The 27,543-nt window shown below is 45.1% G+C and overlaps 1 protein-coding gene and 1 long non-coding RNA gene across 11 annotated transcripts in view; one reads left to right on the forward strand and one right to left on the reverse strand.

The window, feature by feature from the left end:
• wdr27 (WD repeat domain 27) overlaps window positions 1-27,543 on the reverse strand; it is an 838,472-nt gene that overhangs the window by 772,216 nt on the left and 38,713 nt on the right. For all 10 annotated transcript variants that reach the window (XR_011594978.1, XR_011594977.1, XM_070889135.1 and 7 more), the window contains exons 6-11: window positions 23,843-23,894; window positions 23,652-23,722; window positions 20,055-20,178; window positions 7,767-7,935; window positions 3,439-3,542; window positions 3,182-3,246 (exon numbers count right to left, since the gene is read on the reverse strand). Coding sequence is in view for 8 of the 10 variants with exons in the window: in XM_070889135.1 (XP_070745236.1) it covers window positions 3,182-3,246; window positions 3,439-3,542; window positions 7,767-7,935; window positions 20,055-20,178; window positions 23,652-23,722; window positions 23,843-23,894 (585 nt within the window). In the remaining 2 variants the exon portion in view is untranslated. The remainder of the gene's footprint in view (window positions 1-3,181; window positions 3,247-3,438; window positions 3,543-7,766; window positions 7,936-20,054; window positions 20,179-23,651; window positions 23,723-23,842; window positions 23,895-27,543) is intronic.
• Window positions 9,716-15,616, forward strand: LOC139272963 (uncharacterized). Its single transcript, XR_011594979.1, has 2 exons — window positions 9,716-10,052; window positions 14,219-15,616. It is a non-coding gene; the product is annotated as an uncharacterized lncRNA (long non-coding RNA).

Below are 27,543 nucleotides of genomic sequence, written 5' to 3' on the forward strand. Positions count from 1 at the left end.
TCGTTATAATCAACCAAAATTCTCTGGACTCTGGGGAGGTACCAGCGGATTGGAAAGCAGCTAATGTAACGCCTCTGTTTAAAAAAGGGGGCAGACAAAAGGCAGGTAACTATAGGCCGGTTAGTTTAACATCTGTAGTGGGGAAAATGCTTGAAGCTATCATTAATGAAGAAATAGCGGGACATCTAGATAGGATCAGTGCAATCAAGCAGGCGCAACATGGATTCATGAAGGGGAAATCATGTTGAACTAATTTACTGGAATTCTTTGAGGATATAACGAGCATGATGGATAGAGGTGTACCGATGGATGTGGTGTATTTAGATTTCCAAAAGGCATTCGATAAGGTGCCACACAAAAGGTTACTGTAGAAGATAAAGGTACGCTGAGTCAGACGAAATGTATTAGCATGGATCGAGAATTGGCTGGCTAACAGAAAGCAGAGAGTCGGGATAAATGGATCCTTTTCGGGTTGGAAATCGGTGGTTAGTGGTGTGCCAAAGGGATCGGTGCTGGGACCACAGCTGTTTACAATATACATAGATGACCTGGAAGAGGGGACAGAGAGTAGTGTAACAAAATTTGCAGATGACACAAAGATTAGTGGGAAAGCGGGTTGTGTAGAGGACACAGAGAGGCTGCAAAGAGATTTAGATAGGTTAAGCCAATGGGCTTAGGTTTGGCAGATGGAATACAATGTCGGAAAATGTGAGGTCATCCACCTTGGGAAAAAAAAAACAGTAAAAGGGAATATTTGAATGGGGAGAAATTACAACATGCTGAGGTGCAGAGGGACCTAGTAATCAGGAAGGCGAATGGAATGTTGGCCTTCATTGTGAGAGGAATGGAGTACAAAGCAGGTAGGTCCTGCTGCAACTGTACAGGGTATTGGTGAGGCCGCACCTGGAGTACTGCATGCAGTTTTGGTCACCTTACTTAAGGAAGGATATACTAGCCTTGGAGGGGGTACAGAGACGATTCACTAGGCTGATTCCGGAGATGAGGGGGTTACCTTATGATGATAGATTGAGTAGGCTGGGTCTTTACTCGTTGGAGTTCAGAAGGATGAGGGGTGATCTTATAGAAACATTTAAAATAATGAAAGGGATAGACAAAATGGAGGCAGAGAGGTTGTTTCCACTGGTCGGGGAGACTAGAACTAGGGGGCACAGCCTCAAAATACAGGGGAGCCAATTTAAAACCGAGTTGAGAAGGAATTTCTTCTCCCAGAGGGTTGTGAATCTGTGGAATTCTCTGCCCAAGGAAGCAGTTGAGGCTAGCTCATTGAATGTATTCAAATCACAGATAGATTTTTAACCAATAAGGGAATTAAGGTTATGGGGAGCGGGCGGGTAAGTGGAGCTGAGCCCACGGCCAGATCAGCCATGATCTTTTTGAATGGCGGAGCAGGCTCGAGGGGCTAGATGGCCTACTCCTGTTCCTAATTCTTATGTTCTTGTGTTCTTCCGCGTGCTACCAACGAAGACATTTCTCAGATGCTTCTCCTCCACTTTGAGCGGTCTTGGGCCAAGGATTCCCAAGAGTCGGTGGGGATGTTGCATTTTTTCAAGAAGGCTTTGAGGGTGTCCTTGAAACATTTTCTCTGCCCTGCTAGGGCTCGCCTGCCGTGATGTAGCTCAGAGTAGAGTGCTTGTTTCGGAAGTCTAGCATCAGACATGCATACAATGTGGCCTGCCCACCAGAACTGGTCGAGCGTGGTCAATGCCTCAATGCTGGGGATGTTGGCCTGAGAGAGAATGCTGACATTGGTGCACATATCTTGCCAATGAATTTGCAGGATTTTGCAGAGGCATCTTTGGTTGTATTTCTCCAGGGCTTTGAGGTGCCTCTGAAGCATATAGAAGGACGTGTATCACTACTGCTCTGTAGACCATGAGCTTGGTGCCAGGTTGGAGATCCTGGTCTTCGAACACTCTTTTCCTCAGGCAGCCGAAGGCTGCACTGGCACACTGAAGGTGGTGTTGGACTTCGTCATCGATGTCTGCCCTTGCTGATAGTAGGCTCCCAAGGTATGGGAAGTGGTCCACATTGTCCAAGATCTCATCGTGGATCTTGGTAACTGGGGAGCAGTAGTGTGCAGCGGGGGCAGGTTGGTGGAGGACCTTTGTCTGACTGATGTTTCATGTGAGGCCCAGACTCTTGTTTGCTTCATTGAAGGTGTCAACAATAGTTTGGAGTTTGGACTCCGAGTGTGCACAAACGCAAGTGTCATCTGCATATTGTAATTCAATGACAGAGCAACCTGGGATCGGGACTGGAGGCACGGAGGTTGAACAATTTCCCGCTTGTCCTGTAGATTAACTCCAGCGGGTAGCTTGTTAAGGGTGAGATGAAACATTGCAGAGTGGAAGTTTGAGAAGAGCACTGGTGCGATGACACAGCCTTGCTTGACCCCGGTATGCACTTGTATTGGGTCTGTGATGGATCCATTAGTAAGAATCACGGCTTGCGTGTCATTGTGAAGCAGGCGGAGGATGGTGCGAATTTTTGAGGACATCCAAATTTGAGGACACTTCATATTTCTCCCATCACCCCTGTGCTTGCTGACCCACATCCGGCAACACTTCAAATTAAAATTCTCAACATTGTGTTCCGATTCCTCCATAGCCTTACCTCTCCAGCCCTACAACCATCAGAGAACTCTGCGTTCCTCCAATTCTGGCCTTTTGTGCATTCTCAGTTTCCTTTGCCCAATCACTGGCAGCCATGCCTTCAGCTGCCTGGGCTTTAAGCTCTGAAATTCCCTCCCTGAACCTCTCCACCTCTCCCTCCTCTTTTAAAATGCTTCTTTAAACCTACTTTTTTGATCAAATGTTTAGACACCTATCCTAATATCTCCGTATATGGCTCGGTATCAAATCTTGTCTGATTATGCTCCTGTGAAGCACCTTGGGATTTTTTATTACCTTAAAGGCGTGATATAAACGCCAAGTTATTGTTGTTATGGAGGGGGAAGGATCAGTGACAGAAATTCAGTGTTACTTGCCATGCTCCCACAGACAACAATACTGCACGGACATGTCATTTATTTTCAATGGGAGTACAATTTGTGTTCAGCATAAATATTGTTACCATAGACAATGCGGTTAGAATGTATACAAAATTAAAATGTTTATTTTGTTAATTCCCTGATGAAGAGATTTTGAAGAGTTTCTCTTGCCTTGTTGGTGCTTCTACTTCCTATTGCATAAGATCCAGCTGTCTGAATGCTTAACCTAAGATGATCTGAAACAAGATACGTTATGTTATTAACCACATAGACTTTTAGGCATCTTGAAACACACAATATTATGAAACAAGGCAAATTATTTAATTAATGGAAGTGGTTAAGTACTTAACTAATTAAAATAGGAGTCACAATAGCTAAGAGTTGAATGGACTATACGCATAAATGGTACATACATGATACAAAATTACCTTCAAATTGCACAGTAGCATCAATTTCACCAGTGGCCAGATTAATATTGAATAAGCCACTTATTGTCCCTACCCACAGGCTGCTGGAGCTTCCTGGTGTAAAACTAAAACAAAAAACAAACAATAATATAAACAATTTAAAAATATCCAAATCAAAATCAGCAAAATCATTGAATCATGCAATCATGCAGCAGAGGAGGCCATTCAGCCCATCATCCCTTTGAAAGAGCTATCTAATTAGTCCAATTCTATGGGACTGTGGTAAAATGGAGGCAATTTGTTGTCAGGCACACGTGATTAACATTCACATCACGGCTTTTGATGACAGAACTGTTACATTTTGGGAGTTTTACTTTTCTTTACCTTTCATATTGTTGAAAAGGGGAGTCAAAATCTCAGACCACTTTCGTACAATGAGTCCTCATTCCTACTGTCCCAGACAGTGGTTTTACTTCCCCAGATATATAACAGCATTAAGGATTGAAGAATCCTCCTCATTTCATTTAGGCTTACTGAGTTTACTCATCTGCCCTCAATTTATGCTCCATGATTTTGGATGGTGGAAGAGTAACACTTCACTAGAATATGACTTAGCGTTAATGGTTGGATCAATATACTTACAGTAAAAAAAAAAGCCAAAACTTCAAGGCCCTTACACTGCACTCCTCCCTCCTGCCATAACTCTAGTGGGAGAGGAGTGGAACAGCCACAAATCTTCTTCTTCTTAGCCAGTCTCTCAAAGTCGAGGATGACTTGCTTCCACACTAAAAATGAGTTCTCAGGTGACTGATGAGTTCAATGCGGGACAGGCAGTCTCTGTCACATGTGGGGCAGATGGTGGTTGAAGGGACGGGTGGGTGGGGAGCTTGGGTTGTCGTGCGCTGCTTCCGCTATTTGCGCTTGGCTTCGGCTTGCTCCCGGTGAAGAGACTCAAGATGTTCGGCGCCTTCCCGGATGCTTTTCCTCCACTTTGATCTTGGTCTTGGGCCAGGGATTCCCAAGATTCGGTGGGAATGTTGCAATTTTTCCAGAAGGCTTTGAGGGAGTCCTTGAAGCGTAGCCTCTGCTCACCTGGGGCTCGCTTGCCGTGTCGAAGCTCCGAGTAGAGCGCTTGTTTTGGGAATCTCGTATCGGTCATGCGGACGATGTAGCCCTTCCAACGGAGCTGATCGAGCGTGGTCAATGATTGGCCTGAGCGAGAACACGGACATTGGTGCGCCTATTGGCAGGATCTTACAGAGGCAGTGTTGTTGGCACTTCTCCAGTGCTTTGAGGTGTCTGCTGCACATAGTTCATGTTTCTGAAGCATATAGAAGGGCGAGTATCACTACTGCTCTGTAGACCATGAGCTTGGTGCCGGGTTTGAGTCCTGGTCTTCAAACACTCTTTTCCTCAGGCGATGGAAGGCTGCACTGGCACACTGAAGGCGGTGTTGGACTTAAATTTCACCGATGCGTACAAGAGCATGGGCCTTACACTAAACATCCGTAAGACAAAGGTCCTCTACCAACCTGCCTCTGCCACGCAATACCCCCCCCCCCCCACAGCCCGATTATCAAAATCCACGATGAGGCCTTGGACAATGTGGACCATTTTCCATACCTCAGGAGCCTACTGTCAACAAGGGCAGACGTCAAGCCACAAGTAGGTTGCGATCCAGTTACACCAGGTCCCAACCTTCGCCCCAGAATTTCCATCTGGCCTAGCAGGGCAGAGCATCTGCCTGCCCCAACCAAGGCCATCGATGCAGGAGGTGAGGGCCCACAGTACCCGGAGTTCCCACATCCCCAGCCTCTCAGAGGACTGATGGAGCATCAGAAGTCAAAGGTAGCCTTTCATATGAAACTTTGTGAAATGCTTTTTGGAACTCTAGGTATACCATATTGTATGGCTTTTCACAGTCCTTTAGGTTGTCACTTCTGCAAAAAAAAGGTCAAAGAGGTTGGTCAGGCAAGACCTTCTGAATTTATGTTGATTGCTTTTTGCAGATAATTTTCCAGTTTATTCCTAATAATTAATTCTATTATTTTGCACTGCACTGAAGTAAGACTAAGGGGGGCCGAAATTGCCCACCGCTGGAAACGCGGCATGCATATCGTGTTTCGACTGTTTTTACCAGCGCAGTTGATGCAGTGGCCTCTTGAGCGAAATTCCGCTCTTTTGCATTGTTTTTTTCAGCAGACTGGACGTCGATCATAATGGGGACGGATGTGGCGGTGAGCGGAAGCTCGCACACTAGTGGGCTGAAAGTTGGGGGCAGGCAGTGTGTGGCAGGCGCTGTCAGTCATCAGCATAGTGCTGATGACGTCATCACGGTGACGTGTCACCGTGGCTCTCCCCTTCACTTAAAGGGGAGATCGGTGCAATTCTTTAAGTTCGGTACACTGGGCCACCAGGGAAGGTTTCAGCCAAAAAGATGGTGTCCGCGGCAGTAGGTCCTCCTCTTTAATGGCAGCCGCACTGTCATTTTGCAAGTACTCCAAGCACAATGCATCGGCAGAAAAAGCGAGTGGCGACAGCTAGATTTTCTCAGCGGAATTTTGCGATGGGGGGGGGGAGGGTGGGTGGGGGAAACGACCATTAGTGGTGCACACTCTGATGACACACTTAGGACAGATCGGCACCAGCGGAGTGGTAGTGGGGGGAGCAGGTCACCCCCGGGATACCACAGGAGCCTAATTTTCATGCCACAAAAAAAAATCGGCGGTCATTGCACACCGCAGGGTGGCCACCGATTTCTGGCGGTAACAGGCCTTAAGGGAAGAGATAATTTCGGCCCCAGGAACTGTAACTATCTGTGCCTGCTTTGTCAACATTTTTTTAAATAAAAATAAGCACCAGCTTGGTCTGTTTGCAAACTATTGGTACCTTGACTATCATTATGAGGGAGTGGGTGAACAATTTCTCACAAATATCATGCTTGTGTCTCTTGATAATTTGGGTTAGGTTCTTTACCGCAGCAGGAATATGGAGAACAAAATCATACAGAACGTCTAGCAATTGTTGCTGAGTTGATAAAATAAGCTACACCACAATATTTTGTGGACAATGTTTCTAATTACTTATCAATGACCATATCCATCCATATGATAAAATATTTTGCATGTGTAGTGACCATCTGAATGTAGACTGATTGCTTGAGTGTAGGCTCATGTGCAAGTTTTCTGATTGCTTGAGTGCTTTTTTAAGATAAAATAACCGATCTTAAAGCAGTAAAAATAAACCACTTTCTTTCTAATTGATTCATGTTCCTATTATGGAAAAACAACCAATCAGATACTAACGGGGGTAAATTCAGCTCCGTTTCAGCTGCTGCAATAGTTCCACATTGGTAGCCCAGCAAAAATAGACAAAGAAGCAAGGAAATGTCCTAACTGACCACCATAGTCACCTAAGGAGATTGTTCTGCATTTCCGACCAGCTATTTTCTACCCAGGACTCATAGTCTCATCCTTCGCTAACCCCTGCTCCATAGATTTCCACTGGACGAGGACACTGATGTTGGTGCGCCTGTTCTTCCAGGGGATTTGCAGGATCTTGCAGAGACATCGTTGGTGATATATCTCCAGTGACTTGAGATGGCTTCTATACATTGTCCATGCCTCAGATCCATTATTGAAGCATTGACCACACTCGATCAGCTTCGATGGGCAGGCCACTTAGTTCGCATGCCAGATACGAGACTCCCTAAGCAAATGCTTTATGCAGAGCTCATTCATGGTAAACGAGCCAAAGGCGGGCAGCGGAAACGTTATAAGGACACCCTCAAAGCCTCCCTTGTAAAGTGCGACATCACCATTGACACCTGGGAGACCCTGGTCGAAGACTGCCCGAGGTGGAGAAAGTGCATCCGGGAGGGCATTGAGCTCTTCGACTCTCAACGCAAAGAGCGCGAAGAGGTCAATCGCAGGTAGCGGAAGGAGCGCGCGGCAAACCAGCCCCACCCACCCCTTCCCTCGACGAATGTCTGTCCCACCTGTAACAGGGTCTGTGGCTCTCGAATCGGACTGTTGAGCCATCAAAGAACTCACTTTGGGAGTGGAAGCAAGCCTTCCTCGATTCCGAGGGACTGCCTATGATGATGATGAGATTTCCACTCTCTAACAGACCTCCACCTTGTCTCCCACTTGTTCCACACAATCTCACTTGCTCCCCAATCTCATCTTGCCACTGACTTCCTGCCTCGCCTGAAGATTGCATTCCTGGGCCTCCCTTCCTTTGTCCATGAGGATTGATATGGCAGTTCTGTTTAAAGATTCTACGGCAATACTTTCTCATTCAAACCAGCATCTATTTATTTGTAATTTTTAGTCAGTAAAAATACGTACCTTGAATCCTTTTTCAATAAGCTACTTAATAAATATTCACAATGGGCCATCCTGAGGATTGGAAGTTCAATGTATGCACGTGGTCCACTTTCCAAATCATTTTCATTGAGATAGGGTGACGAATAGTGCAGATTCTTACAATTACCCAGACTGTTTATACTCTCAACATCTGCAAAATAGAAAAAAAAATTAAAATTACATCAACAAAAGGTATAAATATCTGAATTATGAAAATCAGAAACAAAAACTAAGAATGCTGGTGTTACAAGATAGGTTGTGTCCTAGTGTCATACACAAAATGTTAAGATTTCTTTCTCTTTCAGATACTGATTCGTCAGCAAAGCATTTACATTTCAATCCAGGCTTTACACATCCGCACAGTATTACCTATATCTCGAAAGACAGATTTGTGGATATCTGAACGGAATATATGGAATTAAGGACAGTAAAGTAAACGGGATATATGAAAATGTATAAGCCATGGAAGAATAGCTGGGAGAATGTCAGATTGCAAATAGTGCAACATCAGCATAGCTAACAGTCTGTCTCAAGGTTTCAAGTCACTAATCCTGCCAATAATATATAATTGTAACATGAAATACATCTGCAGAATTGCAAGGTCTCAGTAAATAGTCACACCATTAGATTGAAACATTTGGAGGCAATACTTGAGCTTTCAAAAAGAACATCTCATATAGATTGACTAATGAGTGGCTGAGTTAGACTGTCAATCCATTTGTATTTTGTTATCTGATTTCAAAACTGTATAACTGTTAACGCTTTACGATGTAACTTCACCTATCCGTAGGGAGTGTGTACGCTCTATCCAGAGAGTATATCTTCTGTCTGATAGGTCTTACTGGCCGGTAATAAAGACTGCTTTGTTCAAAGCACAAGAGGTATTCGACTCAGTAATATTACTGAACCAGATTGAAGTAAAAGAATCCAGGAATTAACATTTGGTGTCAGAAGTGGGATCTCAACGGACGACTGCCGAAAACTTGCGAATTAAGAGCCAGACTAGCCTTGGACGAGACGAGGGGAAAGTGGCCACTGGAGTGAGTATGATTTCAATACTGCTCCAGTTTCCCCCGGTTTCAAAAGTCTGAGGAAAGTTTAGCCACTCGCTGGTTCTCAGGTAGTGTCTGAACGAGATCCAGGACAATCTGGTGAATACCTTTCAAACTTAGAATAGGGATAGAGATAGGGAAATTGCGCGATGACGCAAACCAAGCGGCGACTTGGAAAGATAGTTAGAGCTAGATAGGGATAGATGATCAATCATGGATCCAAAAAAAAAATTAATAGGAAAGAAAAGAGACTCTTGTGAATGTCTGTTTAAATGAGAAATGCTTCTGTGACTTTTACTGTAAAAAAAAAGCCGGGGAGTTGTGGTTTGTTTTATCTCAAACAGAATGAAAGTTTGTTTTAACCCTTCGTAGTGTTGTCCTGTATGTGGGAAGTTTAAGAGTGTGAACCTTATTGAATTACGTATATTCGGATGATAAGTTGCGGAGCCAGGAAATGCCCAAAGGATAGATTTGTTAAAAAAGAAAAAATTACATGGTCCCGGTGGTTAAAAAAAAAGAAAAACTTGTTGAAAGCAAACATTCAGAGAAGGCACAGCAAAACAACTGAGATGGATGCAAAAGGATTTAAAAAAAAAAAATTATATTAAATAACACGACCTTGAGGCTGGAACAATTGAGATAATGAAAAGCAGTCCACAGCCTACGTGCCAGACTTCTCTCTAGTTATAAAAAAAAAAAGTAATGTACTAAATAGGTGCTGAAAGAAAAAAAATGTTCTGAGATTTTAAATTATGAAAAATATAAAATCACTCCTGTCCAATTGGCAGAAAAAAACTCCATTAAATTAGGGCTTTCATTGACTGATTGAATTTAAACTGCGCAGTAACGCGAAAGGATTTGGAGACTGAAAGAAATTAATTGAGGCTCATAAGAAATCAAAATTAGAAAATTAGGCTCACAGGGAATAAAATGGGGATTTAAATAGAAGATAGGTGTTCAACTCAGGTACGACGTCGACCTTGTATATCACTTGGCCCGTCTAGGCTCTGATTGAATTTAAAAAAAAACCCCCGCAGCAACTCGGAAGGTAGGGCCGAAGCGAACACGCAGTGACGTAAACGCGCAGTGAAGCGAACGCGCAGTGACGTCAACGCGCAGTGACATAGACGCGCAGTGACGTAAACGCGCAGTGACGCCGACGCGTAGTGACGCAGAGGCGCAGCAACGCGAATCGCGAAAGTCAGTGCTAATGGCAGTAAGTCTGTAAGTCTTAAAGTGTTTAGAGTTTTAAGTAAAGTTTTAAGTATTGAAATCGCGCGGCGACGCGAACCGCACGGCGACGCGGGTAAGTGTTAGAAGTCCTTGTTTACCTTTTAAAGTTAAAGTATCTTAACTCGCGCGGCGACGCGAGCCACGGGTCGACGCAGATTGCGCGGCGACGTGAACTGCGAGGCGACGAGGTAGTTTAGTATTGAAATCGCGCGGCGACGCGAACCGTGCGGCGACGCGGGTAAGTGTTAGCATTAGTAAAGTTTGGTTATTTGGAGTTAGTTAAAGTCCGTGTTAGTTCTGTAAAGTCTGTGTCTATTTTTAAGTTTGTTTAAATTGCATGACGACACGAACGCGTAGCGACACAGTAATACGAGGGGCAGTGTGAAAATGGGTAATCAGTTAGATAAAACCACGGATGCGCATAGTCCGCTACAAAAGCTATGTGAGGAATTCCCTGAAAGAGCTGAAGACTTTAGAAAATTATCAGGAGCCCTGAACAAATTATTAGGGGATGACCAGTGTCCTCTAGGTCACACTAAAGCATAGAGGTAAAAAAAAAAGCACAGGGATTAATTTGGAGAAGGGGACGAGGAAAAGGGGAAAAAAAAAAAATTTAATTGCAACCTGGCGACATTATTGTCAGAAATTAAAAGATGCATCACTTCTATCGAGTTGGCAAACAAATGCTATTAAATTAGGACTTGCATTGACAGAGGGAACACATGTTAAAACTGTAGACGTCTTTAAAAAAAAAGAATGAATGTGCGCACGAGAAACTTGCTAAGAGATCCTCTGGGACCTCTGAGAAAGGTATTGATCAACTACAAGTTAAAATGGCTGGCTTTGTGTTAACCGAGGCTGATGATGAAATTGATGAGTGACCACTGACTCAGCGCCCAACGGCGCCTCCCGCACCCCCTGGCCTCTTGCTCCAGTCCTCTTCCCAACACCCTCCACCTAACACTCCGGTAAAAAGAGTTAGGAACAACCACATATCACCAAAGCAACAAACCCAAACTGACTCCTCATCCTCTGATAGCGATTCGGATCCCCAGTTCACAGGCAATATAGCCGAAAGGACCAGATCTCACACTCAAAAGGGCAGAACTATATCTCAACATCACAAACAGTCCCGTAAATCTTCTAGTCAACCTACCAGTCCAAGTTGTGAAAGACATAGCAAACACCCCCGCCGATCGAGACGCAGAACTGTCAAGCAGTCAGACAGCTCTGAAACATCCTCCGGCCTAGAAATGATTTCCAAGATCCCAAAGTCCCGACACCAATTCCCTGTCAGACCAATGCCAAACCCTGATGCACAACAAGCTGCAGACCACCTCTCGATAGATGTCTGTGATCTTCAAACAACTATTTGATTGCTCACGCTATCCGGACAGATGGAAAGGGCAGTTAGATATTATTGGCAGAAAAAGAAAGGGGAGGGGGGAGGTGCGCCCCCAACCCGGGTCAAGACTGAATACGTGACTAGAAAGGAAGAGCCATCTCGGGAGGAAGGATCAATAGAACCGTAGTGTGGCATACAGGATTGGATGGATAAGCAAGGATACGGTTATACTAAACAACCAAATGGCCCGAGCCCTGCTAATAAACCTCCCTATTGTCCCCGGCATGGTATGGGAAGAGGCCGGGACTGGGTAAGAGGAATTGACTGTTTTAATTGTGGGCAGGAAGGACATTGGAATAAAAATTGCCCCTACCGTCAGCATGGAAAAGGAAGAGGAGGGGGGCAAGGGGGGAGAGGAGGATCTTACACTAACTTCTCCCAGAACAACCCCTTTGGTCAATTGTCCCCCGATTGACTACGCAGCTTGATTGTGCAGGGATCCTCCCCGGACGACGAACCCATTCTGAATGAGTGGCAACCCTTTTTGATAGATACGGGAGCCTTCATGTCTTCTGTACAATCAAAGCTTAAACTCCCTGCTTCTACTGAAACACAGGAACTTTCAGGATTCCTGGGACAAATCTCGACCTTCCCAGTGTCAGAACCGGTTAAAATGGGTTACCAGGAAGAATCGGTGGAACATCGAGTTGTTATCACAACCAATCTGGACTGTAACTTGATGGCTAGAGACCTCCTTTGCAAATTCCAGTTGCATTTGGAGTGTGGAGATAATGGGATTATTGTAAAACAGGAAACCCTTAAGCGGCAGTATTATACCACTAGAACCCCTCAGTGGTGGTCTCTGGACCTGCCGCAGGCACCCTATCACGTGACCCTAGCATACGATCCCAGTGGAAAGAATCAGGACCTGCAGAACTTTTATCAGGATCACGAAGGGGAAGTGAAGGGAATTCTATTAAGGGCTAGAGTGACTGGACTGGAAAGAGAGGCAGATTTTGTGGAAGTGGATAAGAATCTGTGGAAACAGCCCCTAACAATGGCACCGCATATTGCTCGTGAAGTATTAGCCCCTCACCATGCTAAAGATTTGGGAGTTATGGTACGCAAGGCCATAGATGAGGCTGACCCTACCAGCCGGGATGTGCAAATTGTAAAACATGGCCGAACAGTCCAATTTCATGGGGACCCCGAGAAGGTCTTAACGACTCTACAGCATCATACTGGCTCCGGTATACCTGACTATGTGGATCCTCATGTGTGGGCAGAGAACCCCTCCCAAGTGGGTTATACTCCCATTGATCCGATTGAGATCTCAGTGCAGGGCAATCCGACAGAACCCACTGAAATCACAGGCAATCCTAAACTGACTTTTTGGCACTATACTGCAATTAATCCGGCCTGTTTTCTTACTGAGCCACCCCAAGATGAGGAAGAACCCAGTCATGATTGTTTATGTTTGTTCACGGAAGTACTTCTATTAATCCAGAAGATACACGAATCTCAGGATACGCCATAGTAAACCAGGAGAATCAGGTCTTGGAATCTGCTGCTTTGAAACCGCCAATTCTGCTCAACAAGCTGAACTATTCGCCCTCACCCAAGCCTGTATCTTGGCCAAAGATCTCAAAGTCAATATCTATACCGACTCTAGGTATGCCTTTGGGGTGGCGCATGATTTCGGACAATTATGGAAAAATAGGGGATTCCTAACCTCACAGGGGAATGAGATATCTCATAAACAGCTAGTATCTGATTTGTTGCAAGCCCTCATGTTCCCCAAACGCATTGCCATTGTCAAATGTACCGCCCAACCTACCGGAAATTCTCTGGTTGATATAGGGAATCGTTGTCCTGACCAAGAGGCCAAACAGGCCTCTCGTGACCAACAGATGGTAGTGCCCAAAATTATGAGTCAGACTAAAAATCCTGCGAAGGATAAGTTAGCCTCGGAAAAACCAATGCCAACCATCCAAGATGTTATAAAAGCACAGGGGGACGCTCCTGAAAAAGATAAACTGTTGTGGAAATATTATGCATGTACTTATGACAATGTTTCTAAACTCTGGACCACTCCCGCGGAACAGACTTGCATGTCTGACGAGTTGGCCTCATGGGTTATAGAATGTCTGCATTTTGCTACTCATTGTGGAGCAAGGACCACGAGTGACACACTTTTGGCTACTTGGTGGCACTCTAAACTCCAGGCGCTCACCCAGAACATCAGTAGTCGTTGCCTGGTTGGCCAGCAACATAATCCAGGGAAGGGAGTCCCCTGTGATTGGGGTAAAACGCCCCTACCCGAAGGTCCCTTTGAGACATTTCAGTTGGACTACAGTTGCAAAAAGTTCAGTGTTACAGATATGTGTTAGTAATAGTAGATGTGTTTAGCAGATGGATTGAAGCCTACCCTAACCTGGACAATAAGACTCAGACTGTTGTTAAGGTGTTAATGAGGGAAATTGTTCCTAGATATGAGATCTCAGCTAGACTGATGACCACCTATGTTCTTTCTCTGACTCAGGCTCTGCGACTAGTTCACAACCAGGTTCAAGATGCTCACCTCGACCTCCCAGTTTTACCCGAATTGTCCCTCGTGGCACCAGGAAAGTATGGATTCGGAAGGGATTAGAGCCACAATAGGAGGGGCCTTTTTAGGTGTCACTCACTACCCCCACTGCAGCCAAGGTTGAGGGGAAAAGTGCCTGGGTTCACCTGCACCACTGCAAGCTCATCACCATTTAAACAAATTTTGCTGGTTAGTCTAATTCCTGTTTCTGTTCCAGATCTCCTCCTCCCTATAGCTGAACAAGGCAGTTGAAGGAGGATCAGTTTGAACTCTTACCTGTCAGACAGCCAAATACACTGACGGAGACCTGAAGGGAAATGTGAAAACAGAACTCTTTTTATCAGCTAAATAATTGGACTATTTATAAGATGAGACTGTGTCTGTATGCTACTGTCTGCATAATAGTGTTGATATATGACAGTTTTGGTGCACGGGAAGGAAGACAAAGGCGAGAGCTCCATGTAAACACCTTTTTGTATATGTCTTACGTTTATGCGGAAAAAGGGCACTTCACTAGATGCTGGGTGTGTTCACATATCCCTATACATTCTAAAGGGGGAATTCCTTTGCGCACCGTTCCCCTGACCCTAACTGAGACTGTTAGATGGATTCAAAGAAACGATATTGGAACAGGTAGCTAACCGCACTGCTGAGGCTCTGGAGGGCATCACAGCTGAAATGGTAGCGATAAGGACCGTAGCATTACAAAACCGAATGGCCCTCGATTACCTGTTAGCTGAGAAAGGGGGAACGTGTGCCCTGATAGGATCTGAATGTTGCACTTACATTCCTGATAGTTCAGAAAACATAGCCCACCTTGCCGATCACATAAGGAGGGAGGTGAAGAAGTTATCCACACCAGCAAAGGAACTTAGCAGGTTTGATTGGTTTCTGGGTGGATCTTGGAGATCCTATCTAATACATGGGGCAATTGTTCTCATCATAATAATTACCTGCTGTTTGATTGTTGGTTGCCTTAACCTCTGCTGTAAAGCAATGACAAGGTTAGCAGACCCTCTTGTGGTCAAGGGTTCCAGGGTTATGATCCAACAAACTAGAGAACTACTCAACAATGCAATACTCATAGAATGATCCTCAATGTTATCATAGAATGATAAAAGGGGGGATGTGGATATCTGAACGGAATATATGGAATTAAGGACAGTAAAGTAAACGGGATATATGAAAATGTATAAGCCATGGAAGAATAGTTGGGAGAATGTCAGATTGCAAATAGTGCAACATCAGCATAGCTAACAGTCTGTCTCAAGGTTTCAAGTCACTAATCCTGCCAATAATATATAATTGTAACATGAAATACATCTGCAGAATTGCAAGGTCTCAGTAAATAGTCACACCATTAGATTGAAACATTTGGAGGCAATACTTGAGCTTTCAAGAAGAACATCTCATATAGATTGACTAATGAGTGGCTGAGTTAGACTGTCAATCCATTTGTATTTTGTTATCTGATTTCAAAACTGTATAACTGTTAACGCTTTACGATGTAACTTCACCTATCCGTAGGGAGTGTGTACGCTCTATCCAGAGAGTATATCTTCTGTCTGATAGGTCTTACTGGCCGGTAATAAAGACTGCTTTGTTCAAAGTACAAGAGGTATTCGACTCAGTAATTTTACTGAACCAGATTGAAGTAAAAGAATCCAGGAATTAACACCCGGCAAAATGTACATGCACATACCCTGAAATATACCTTGACCGAAAAAATTAAAAAGTAAGATCACAACAACAACTTGCATTTATAGACGAACATAAAAAAATCATAAGGTGCTTCACGAGGTGTAATCAAAATTAATGGGACATTAAAGCAACACAGGAACTCTTAGGAGAGGTGCCCAAAAGCCAAGTCATGGAGGTGCGTAACTAAAGAGAGTTTTAAAGGGGGAGATGGAGGCGGAGAGGTGCATGCTCAATAGGGAGTGAATTCCAGAGCATGGAGCCTAGACAACTGAAAACATAGCCAGCAATGGTAGGGCAAAGAAGGAGGGATGCACAAGAAGCCAGGGTTGGTGGAATGGAGATTTCAGAAGGGGTTGTCAGGCTTGAGGATGTTGCAGAGATAGGGAGGGCCGAAGACATGAAGGGATATAAAAATGGTGAAGAAAATTTTAAATTTGAGATGTTGGGGGACTGGAAGTTACTATAGGACAAGGAGGACAGGGCTTCATCATCATAGGCAGTCTCTCAAAATCGAGGAAGACTTGCTTCCACTCCAAATGTGAGTTCTCAGGTGACTGTACAGTCCAATATGGGAATTACAATCTCTGTCACAGGTGGGACAGACAGTCATTGAAGGAAAGGGTGGGCGGGGAGTCTGGTTTGCCGCATGCTCCTTCCGCTGCCTGCGCTTGTTTTCTGCATGCTCTCGGCGACAAGATTCGAGGTCCTCAGTGCCCTCCCAGATGCTCTTTCTCCACTTAGGGCGATCTTTGGCCAGCGACTCCCAGGTGTCTGTGCGGATGTTGCACTTTGTCAAGGAGGCTTTGAGTGTATCCTTGAAACATTTCCTCTGCCCACCTGGGACTCGCTTGCCGTGTAGGAGTTGAACCTCGTCGTCTATGTCTGCGCTTGCTTTGGGAGTCTTGTGTCGGGCATGCGGACAATATGGCCCGCCCAACGGAGCTGGTCAAGTGTGATCAGTGCTTCGATGCTGGGGATGTTAGCCTGATCGAGAACACTGATGTTGGTGCATCTATCCTCCCAGGGGATTTGCAGGATCTTGCGGAGGCATCGTTAGTGGTATTTCTCCAGCGGTTTGAAGTGTCTACTATATATGGTCCACGCCTCTGAGCCATACAGGAGGGCGGGTATCACTACAGCCCTCTAGACCATAACCTCAGTGCCACATTTGAGGGCCTGATCTTCAAACACTCTTCCTCAGGCAGCCGAAGGCTGCGCTGATGCAATGGAGACAGTGTTGAACCTCGTCGTCGATGTTTGCCCTTGCTGATAATAGGCTCCTGAGGTATGAAAAGTGGTCCACGTTGTCCAAGGCCACGCCGTGGATCTTGGTGACTGGATGGCAGTGCTGTGTGGCGGGTCAGGTTGGTGGAGGACCTTTGTCTTACGGATGTTTAGTGTAAGGCCCATGCTTTCGTACGCCTCGGTGAAGATGTTAACGATGGCTTGGAATTCAACCTCTGAATGTGCGCAAATGCAAGTGTCGTCCGCGTACTGTAGTTCAACGACAGACGACGGGATAGTCTTGGATCTAGCCTGGAGGCGACGAAGGTTGAACAGATTCCCATTGGTTCTATAGTTTAGTTCCACTTGAGCTTGGAGCTTGTTGAGCGTGAGGTGGAGCATTGTAGCGATGAAGATCGAGAAGAGGGTTGGCACGATGATGCAGCCCTGCTTGACCCCACTCCGGACATGGATTGGGTTTGTGGTGGAGCCGTTGGTCAGGATCATGGCTTTCATGTCATCGTGGAGCAGGCCGAAAATGGCGACAAACTTTTGGGGGCAGTCGAAATGGAGGACGTTCCATAGTCCCTCGTGGTTAACAATGTCAAAGGTCAAAGGCGGCCATGTACAAGGGTTGATGCTGTTCCCTGCATTTCTCTTGTAGTTGTCACACAGTAAAGGTGAGGGGACTTGGTGCAAGATCATTATCATTATAGGCAGTTCCTCAAAAAAGGATGACTTGCTTCCACACGAGTTCACAGATGTTTCAATGAAGGACCTGATATTCCAGTCCTGAACGCCAATTGAGGGAGTGGAAGATGTCTGTGCATGGATTTTTTTAGTGTGGTGACCGTTGCACACTGGCCACCACACGGGCTTGACAAAGCTAGACCTTTATCCAGTGGAAAGGGTTAACCAGGACGACTGGACACCAGCTCTGCTGCACGGACCTAGTGCGCACACATATCGCAGTGTGAAAGATCTTGTACCCCCAGGGGATGTGGGTGTCGCTGGCAGGTCCGGCATTTGTTGCTCATTCCTGGTTGCCCCTTGCGGGAGTGTGGTGATGGACCGCCGCCTTGGACCGCTGCAGTCCGTGTGGTGGGGAACTCCCACAGTGCTGACTTTGTCACAATGGATTGATGCAACTGAGAGTCTCGCTGGGCTATTTCAGTGGGCAGTTACGAGCCAGGTGTCGGGTGTCAACCGGACCGGGTGGGGGCGGATTTCCTTCCCTGGGGGACATTGGTGAACCGGTTGGGTTTTTGCGACAATCCGGTAGTTTCATGGTCACCAATTATGTCCCGGCCTGCAAGACCATCAGCAGGCTGGGGCCATTAGAAGGAGCAGCATGCTGCTGCAGAAGGGAGACGGCGGACTGCAATGCAGGCAGGTACAGCAGGAGTGGCGAGGTCGGGGCGAAGGAGCGGCAAGAGTTCGTAGAGGGACTTGATCGGGGCACAGGAGAAGCGTGAATTCGGGGCCCAGAAGAGATGAGGGCCCAGGGGCAGCACGGGCCAAGCCCACACTTCGATATATGTGCACACTAGGTCCGTGCAGCAGAGCAGGTCTCCAGTCGTCTTGGTTAATCCTTGCCACTGGACCAAGACCTAGCTCTGTCAAGCCCGTGTGGTGGACATTGCACACCAGCCACCACACGTTAAAAAAATCCATGCACAAGCATCTTCCACCCCTTCAACATGTAGTTCGGGACCTGGAATATCAGGTCCTTCACTGAAACACCTGTGAACTCATCCCTTTTTGGCATGGAAGCAAGTCATCCTCGCTTCGAGGGACTGTCTATGATGATGATGGGCAGACCCGTGTTGCCCCGGGCCCTCGGCCCTTCTGGGCCCTGAACCCTCATTCGCCACACCTCCACCACGATCTCTCGCCGCTCCTCCGCCATAAACATTTGCCACACCTCCGCCACGATCTCTCGCCGCTCCTCCGCCATAAACATTCGCCACACCTCCGCCACGATCCCTCACCGCTCCTCTGCCACAAAAACACTCGCTGCACCTCCGCTACGATCTCCTGCCGGACCTCCACACCAAACATCCGCCGAACCTCCGTCACGATCACCCACCAAATCTCAGCCACGATCCCTCATTACTCCTCCATCCCGATCACTCATCGCAAGTCCGCCACAACCTTCCCGCTCCTCCACTGTACCCGGGCCCCGCCGATGCTCCTGCCCACACTCCAAACAGCGACCTGGGTCCTGATGACGTCACCAAGTCGCCCACCTCGAAGCCATCCTCGCGCTGGAAGTGCCATGCTCCAGCTCTTTTGTAGCCCCGACCTGCGGTGGTGTTCTCTCGCAGATAGAATACTGATGGCTTGCATCCAAGGGTCTTAAAAGAAGTGGCTGCAGAGAAAGTGGATGCATTCGTTGTAATTTACCAAAGTTCCCTGGATTCTAGAGAGGTCCTAGCGAGTTGGAAAGCCGCAAAAGTAACACCCCTATTTAAAAATTTAGGCTGACATAAAGCAGGAAACTATAGACCAGTTAGCCTAACATCTGTCATTGGGAAAATGTTGGAGTCCATTATTAAGGAAACAGTAGCAGGACATTTGGAAAAGCATAATACAATCAAGCACAGTCAGCATGGTTTCATGAAAGGGAAATGTTTGACAAATGTACTGGAGTTCGTTGAGGATGTAAAGAGGATGGTGGATAAAGGGGAACCAATGGATGTGGTGTATTTGGATTTCCAGAAGGCATTTGATAAGGTACCACATAAAAGGTTACTGCACAAGATAAGAGCTCACGGGATTGGGGGTAATATATTAGGATGCATAGCGGACTGGCTAACTAACAGAAAACAGAGTCGGGATAAATGTGTCAATTTCCGGTTGGCAAACGGTAACTAGTAGGGTGCCACAGGGATCTGTGCTGGGGCCTCAATTATTTACAATCTATATTAATGATTTGGATGAAGGGACCGAGTGTAATGTAGCCAAGTTTGCTGATGATACTAAGATAGGTGGGAAAGCAAGTTGCGAGGAGGACACAAAGATTCTGCAAAGGGATATAGATAGGCTAAATGAGTGAGCAAACATTTGGCAGATGTTTGGCTGAAGTGTGTGAGATTAAGATAATTGAATCTAGTTGAGTTCAGTACCTGGATTCTCTGATGATCTGGCTTTCTGTTGGATCTTGCAGCAGTATTTCTGCTGCTCTTTCTGTAGGTCAATGTGCAGCACACGACGACACTGCTGTCCGTCCAGTAACGTGAAAACATCCAGCTGCAAGAAGCAAATCAGAATTATTTCCATATTAATCAAGTTGGAAAAACATAAATTTTGAATAGAAATTAATAAAGTGACCATCTTTAGCTCTAGTTATTATACTGAGTAGACTGACTGTTTGATTCAATAAATTGCTCGGGATAACTGGTGCTTTAAGAAACTTTTGAGGCAGAACCACTCGATGTTCCTCTTCCTATTCTGCACAATGATAATTCAATTCCTTTTAACTACATTACAACAGTGACGACACTTCAAAAGTGGAATATCTGCAAGGGTTCTCCTGATCTCCCACCTTCAGCAGGACATCAGGCCAATCCATTTACTCTGTTTTCTGAGGTTCTGCCAATCTCTCACTGCAGTTACAAGAGCAGATTGGGAGAACCCCGGAGGAAATTCAGAGCCACATTTGTTTAGCTGAAAAAGAGTAAAAGAGCAGTAGCACTGGATTCTAGGGGGTCGAAATTGGCTATTGCCCTAGTAGGGGGGGCGGTAACCTTTCTGAGGCTGGACATTCAGCGCCTGGAAGCGAAATTGGGGTTACCGCCCCTTACACGAAGTGGAGCGCAATGTCACGCGCTTCATTTCCTCTCGGGACAAGCTCAGGGGCGCTATGCGGCCTCTCCGTGTAGCGCTAAAACATTTCTATGCCCTTCCCCTTCCGTTAATAGGGAGGGACGATGTGAGCTCTGCTGGTCCTTTGATGGCCTCCGCTGGGTCACGAGAGATGCGGGGTGCCATAGCCCAAAACTAAAAGAGAGTGCCGTGCTACACGATCGCGGGCTGGAACCCGTGAAAGCATTGGACAACGGCCCATCTGGTAACCGGGTTAAGAAAAAAGATGGCAGCGTAGGCGCAGCGCACCTCCCCTTTAACTTTCACCCGCGATCAGTGTGCGATCCGGTTCGCGACCCGCGAGGCTGGTGCTGACATCGCCCGTGGCAGCATCACGGGGCGCTGCCCAACTTCCGCCACGGGGCAGAAACAGGTCAGCGCGGGGCAAAAGGGGGTCGCAATGCATGCCGATGATGGCACTGGTGGATGTGTGGCGGCCCGGGGCGCAGTGCTACTGCATTCAGGCCTCTGCTAACTCCTGCGCAATTTTGCGGGAGCCAGTTGCACCCGTTAGCGCCCCCAGCAGGTGCACAACAGGGAAATTTCACCCTTAGGTGTCTTCAATAAAGTAATGAGACCTAGCGTAACTGATCAGAGCATTAGAATAATAGCTTAACATGATAATATAAAGGTACTTTTAGATATTACAGGAAAGGGACACAAACAGGTACTCACAGGTACCAATTCACCTCATTTCAGTGCAATATGTACTTTTGACTCAGTGAGGGGAATTTTAGCACACAAAAACGGGTGGGTTGGGTTCGGGTCAGATGTTAAAATTTTTTAAATCTGAACCCCCACCCCAACACGTCCACTTCTGGATTTAACGGAGGTGGGACTAGAGATGGGTAGCTAACCCACTCAAAGGAGGCCGGTTGGAAATTTAAATATTTTAACGAGGCTGGCACTGATTTAATCTGCTTTGTAGATTTAACAGTAGTTGACCGGATTTCACAGGCCTTGGGAAATCCCGCAGCTGAAGTGAGGCGAGGACACCTTCGGGGAGAAGGCAACTTCACAGCACTGCTTGTGGGCCGGAGGAGCATGAATGCTTCCTCCCACTCCTCCCTACCCGACTGGAAGCCAAACCAGTCAATCAGGTTAAACTTCCGAGCGGGGAACCTGTCAGGGCGAAAAGACACTCATTGTGGAGTTAAAGCTCAGCGTGCGGGGAAATCCGAACTTCCGGGTTTTCTGTCCAAAATCCGCCAATCCCCACCTCCATAACCCACCCCTGTTAATATCCAGGCCTGTACCTCCAAATAACAAGTAAGTTCCCATCTTAGTTCAATTTTCCTTTTTAATTAACCAATAAGCCACACTGTACAGGTTAGAATGGACCCAGCACCACATATACAAACCACAGATTTTCCCAGATATAACAGACTCTTATGCTATTGCTTGTTTGTAATGCAATCTCTTTCATTCACTGTATAAATATCATAGCCTTTCTTTTGTGCTATCTTTTTCACACATATTAGCAGATCTTCTGTGGCATTGCTCATTGTGAGTGAAAGGTCATGCTGTAGCAAGGAATATTGCTGGTCTATGGAAGTGGAAAGTTTGGAAAGATGTTTGTAAGGACTCTCCTTGGAGACATGCAAAAAATCTTGCAGATTTGTTTCTGGAAAATAAATATTGCTAAATGGTTTGGCTGAGATACACGTGTTTAAGTGTCAGACTTTTATTTTGAACCAATTTGTTATTTAAATTAATCATCTATTTTGCAGGTTATTTGTGAGTTTGGAGATGAACATAAATAAAAGAAATGCAGTTGGTGTAACCATTTAGCATAATTTATAAAAAATATTAAACAATGCCACCGTGCAAATTTTAAATTTTCATTATGTCTCACATATAACATACTGCATCTGCTAAATAAACAACTCTTTGAATATTGTCGGCTGCATTGTTTTGAACCTCAAAAAAGTTAGTTCCTGTTTTACCTTGTTTTGATGTTTTATTGAAAGAAAGAAATTCTAGTTACTTTCACTGTTTCTAAAATTGGTTTCCCTGGGAATTTCTCAGTAATGTTCCATAGATATACAAGAGTGCAGCAGGCAGTGAGACTTATAAACAGAGAGCCCTGGCATGCTCCGTGCATACCCAGTCTTGCTGTCAATCGCAAATATTTCTTGAGTTACAGGCTTGCTATCTTATCGAACTCTTTAGCTGAGAATGATTACACTAGGAAAGCCCATGAACTCTAGGTCTAGATTTCTTAGACATACAAACCTCTGACAATAAAAAAAACATTGTTTGACACATTTTAAAATACCAAAAATGTTAATGTACTGTTATGTTTAATAATTTTGTAAATTATATCATATATGAATGACTTTATAATGTCACATGTCACTTCCAGTTCTATGTTTCTCAGTGTAGTCAGAGTCCAAGGTGGCTTCTGGAGCAAGTTCATTAGTTCTTTTCTTCTCTGCTGATTGGTTATTTTCACACACTCTTACTAGTTTTCCATTGGGAGTTTATTCATATACTTTACTTTGATTGGTACACTCCCTATCTGCTCCTTTGTGATTTGTTGCAGTATTATGAATATGAAACGTGAGCTGCATTAGTTGGAAGTGTGATACATATTTTGCATACAAGGTGTGATGCCTGAGATGTGATATTTGAATTGTAACAGACACAGGTAAGATTATAGGATAGACATAAATAGAACAATATCAGAAAATTGCAGGTTCAATTAAGCATTGAAAACAAGTTTGATACAGCATACTGCATATGCAAGGAACATCTGGTATGGAGAGAAACAATATTAAATGAACTAGCATTACTCAATCAAACAGAAATCTGAAAATATTTTAGAAATGTTTATACAAAGACATCACTACTCCTACCTGTCCGTTAGCAGATCCAGTGATAAACTGATTAGCTCTGTTGTCCATACACAAGCTCAACAGAGGGTAGCCTATGTAAAAATGAAATACTTCAGATTTATATCATCAGAAAAACAGCTTAGAAATGATCACGTTAAGCAACCTGCACATCTGCAATAATGAAAGGTTTAATAAGACCAATGCAAACTTGCCTGATAACACTGCTGATTGATATAGTAATGCATTACTGGTAAGATCCCAAACCTTATATAAAAAAAAAGAGAAATGTCACTGCCATAGAATAATGTTCATTACGTTGCACTGCAATGTGCTACCCAATTATACATTTCTGAGACGGGGAGCCTTTTTTTTTAAACACATGTGCCTTAGCAACCAACTTTCCAAGGCCTTAGATGTTACGCCACTACTCTTAAATTCGTTAGTGCCCCAAATCGGGTGCAATTCCAGCAGCGCATACGATGGCGTGCCAGAACGGAGATGCTAGAGGACCAAACTACATTTGTCTTTGGGCCTCATCATCATAATTTAGGCGAGCTGCAGGCATCAATCAAGCACTCAAGCGCTGCTCACCTGTTGGGGCATAACCAATTTCAACCGGTGCTGAGGCCTACAGGTAAGTCGGGGGGGGGGAACCGGAGGTACACAATTGGGGGAGGGAGGGTGGTCTGGCAACTATCTGCAGTTCAATCTTGGGACCTTGCTATTGTATAATAATGAATTACACTCCCAAGGGTGTAATAATGCCCACACGCAAATCACTTTGTTGTGCCGAAGCTATGAGGGAAAACTTGCTCTAGTTGCTATGTGCAGCAACTTTGTAAACATGTTGTTTCTGAATGCACTTATAATTTCACTAGACACTAGAGACAGAGCTGTTCTTCCTCAAATATTTCTTAAACCCAACTTCAGAAAAGTGCTGCTAACTACACATTTCCGCACTGAGTGAAACTGTCTGTTTGGCTGAATGATGAGCGGTTTTGCGATGTGGATCTGTATCTATTAGAAACTGGTTTGCAGCTCCCCAAACTCATTCCAAGTAGGAAATTCATAGCCAGCAATATTAGAGCTGCTCTAAATAGCAGCATGAACAAAAAGCGGATTTGCCACAGGAGGCAGAAACAGCCATCTTTTCTATCCTCTGGAAGGCTGAGCAGCTCATGGTACCTGTCTGGGTCACCAAAGTATTTTGTGCTCAATGTACCCTCCCCAGCTATTGGGGAAAATAGGACTGTCGGGTACATAGTCTTAAACTGTGGCTTAAGAACTGTGTACACAGAAGCTTGCAGAGCACACTGTTTTATGCTGTTCAGCCTGCATTAGGATCCGTAAAGCTACCAGTGCCACGTGCTAGTCAGAGTAGGAATAGCAGGATAGTTCAGATGAATACGTGGCTTGAGGAATGGTGCAGAAGGGAGGGATTCAAATTCCTGGGTATTTGGAACCGGTTCTGGGGGAGGTGGGACCAGTAGAAACCGGACGGTCTGCACCTGGGCAGGATCGGAACCAATTTCCGAGGCGGAGTGTTTACTAGTGCTGTTGGGGAGGGCTTAAACTAATATGGCAGGGGAATAGAGAGAAGTAAAAAGAGGGTAGAAGCAAAAGGTAGGAAGGAGAAAGCAAGAGTGGTGGGCAGAGAAATCAAGGGCAAAAATCAAAAAGGGCCACATTTCAACATAATTCTAAATGGACAAAGAGTGCGAAAAAAACAAGCCTGAAGACTCTGAGTCTCAATGCGAGGAGCATTTGTAATAAGGTGGATGAATTAACTGTGCAGATAGCTGTTAATGGATATGATGTCATTGGGATTACGGAGACATGGCTCCAGGGTGACCAAGACTGGGAACTCAACATCCAGGGGTATTCAATATTCAGGAAGGATAGACAGAAAGGAGAAGGAGGTGGGGTAGCACTACTGGTTAAAGAGGAGATTAACGCAATAGTAAAGAGGAGATTAACACAATAGTAAGGAAGGACATTAGCTTGGATGATGTAGAATCTATATGGGTAGTTGCGACACACCAAAGGGCAGAAAACGTTAGTGGGAGTTGTGTACAGACCACCAAACAGTAGTAGTGAGGTTGGGGATGGCATCAAACAGGAAATTAGGGAAGCGTGGAATAAAGGTACAGTAGTTATCATGGGTGACTTTAATCTACATATAGATTGGGCTAACCAAACTGGCAGCAATACTGTGGGGGAGGATTTCCTGGAGTGTATAAGGGATGGTTTTCTAGACCAATATGTCAAGGAACCAACTAGAGAGCAGGTCATCCTAGACTAGGTCTTATGTAATGAGAAAGGAGAGCAGCGAAGGTTCACCAGACTGATTCCCGGGATGGCAGGACTGACATATGAAGAAAGACTGGATCGACCAGGCTTACAGTCTCTGGAATTTAGAAGAATGAAAGGGGATCTCATAGAAGCATATAAAATTCTGACGGGATTGGACAGGTTACATGCAGGAAGAATGTTCCTGACGTTGGGGAACCAGGAGTCACAGTCTAAGGATAAGGGGTAAGCCATATAGGACCGAGATGAGGAGAAACTTTTTCACCTAGAGAGTTGTGAACCTGTGGAATTCTCTGCCATAGAAAGTTGTTGAGTCCAGTTCGTTGGATATATTCAAAAGTGAGTTAGATGTGCCCCTTACGGCTAAAGGGATCAGTGGGTATGGAGAGAAGGCAGGAGTGGGATACTGAAGTGATATGCTCAGCAATGATCATATTGAATGGTGGGGTCCTGGCTCGAAGGGCCGAATGGCCTGCCTCTGCATCTATTTTTCTATGTTTCTATGTAAACAAAATAATATCTAAAACAGCCAAGATTTGTGCTAGTGTTTCAGAATTGCTTCCTAAATTGGTTCTGCACTACACATGTGTCATTGGTGACTGATTATGGAGTTGCACTGATAAATAGATTGCTTGTTAACTCTCTCGCTGATATAAAAGCAAGGAAGTGATGGTGACAATGACTGGGCCACAGTTGGGAGTATTGTCTGTACTTATGGATGCCCCAAAATAGGAAGAAAATTAGAGTAATGTGAAGAGTTCAGCAAGAATTCACAAGAATGCTCCAAGAATGAGATTATAATAACGAAGGCCAAAATATAGTAGTCATTTTTGCACTAGAAGATTAAGGGGGGAATCTAATAGAGATTTTCAAAATTACGAAAGAGTTTGAGGAGGTCGATAGTGGTAGACTGGTTGGTGAATGGGCATAGGGGAAGAAATTCAACTAGTACCCAAATCAGGCTGTATGTTGATGCGATTTCTCTGTACCGAACTGAGATCCAAGCCAAATTCGGCATCAGGTTTCACTAGAATGGAACTGCAATGAATGGCAGATGCCAAAAGGGTGTCCCGAGGCAGTTCACCGGGTCGGGGCCTGACACTTTTGTGTGGCTCTGAATGGTCGCGCCCAGGCTGCCAATGGTCCTCAGTATTTTTGTGGAGCCAGGAAGAGCACTCCTGCTCTTTCAGGCTCTACTATAATATAACTTTCATAGAATTTTATAGCACAGAAGGAGGCCCTTTGGCCCATCGTGCCTGTGCCAACTCTTTGAAAGAGCTATCCAATTAGTCCCACCCTGCTGCTCTTTCCCCGTAACCCTACAAATGTCTCCTTTTTAAGTATTTATCCAATTCTCTTTTGAAAGTTACTATTGAATCTGCTTCCACTATCCTTTCAGGCAGTGCATTCCAGATCGTAACAACTCACGAGTAAAAAAATTCTCATCTTTCCCATGGCTGTTTTGCCAATTATCTTAAATTTGTGCCCTCTGGTTACCGATCCTTCTACCAGTGAAAACAGTTTATCCATATCTTCGCTATCAAAACTTCTTTGAAACGGTTTTGTGGATGTTTATTTGACCAGCCTCCAGCAGTCCCATTAA

The sequence above is a fragment of the Pristiophorus japonicus genome, chromosome 9 (genome assembly GCF_044704955.1).
Source record: "Pristiophorus japonicus isolate sPriJap1 chromosome 9, sPriJap1.hap1, whole genome shotgun sequence".
NCBI classification, from domain to species: domain Eukaryota; kingdom Metazoa; phylum Chordata; class Chondrichthyes; family Pristiophoridae; genus Pristiophorus; species Pristiophorus japonicus.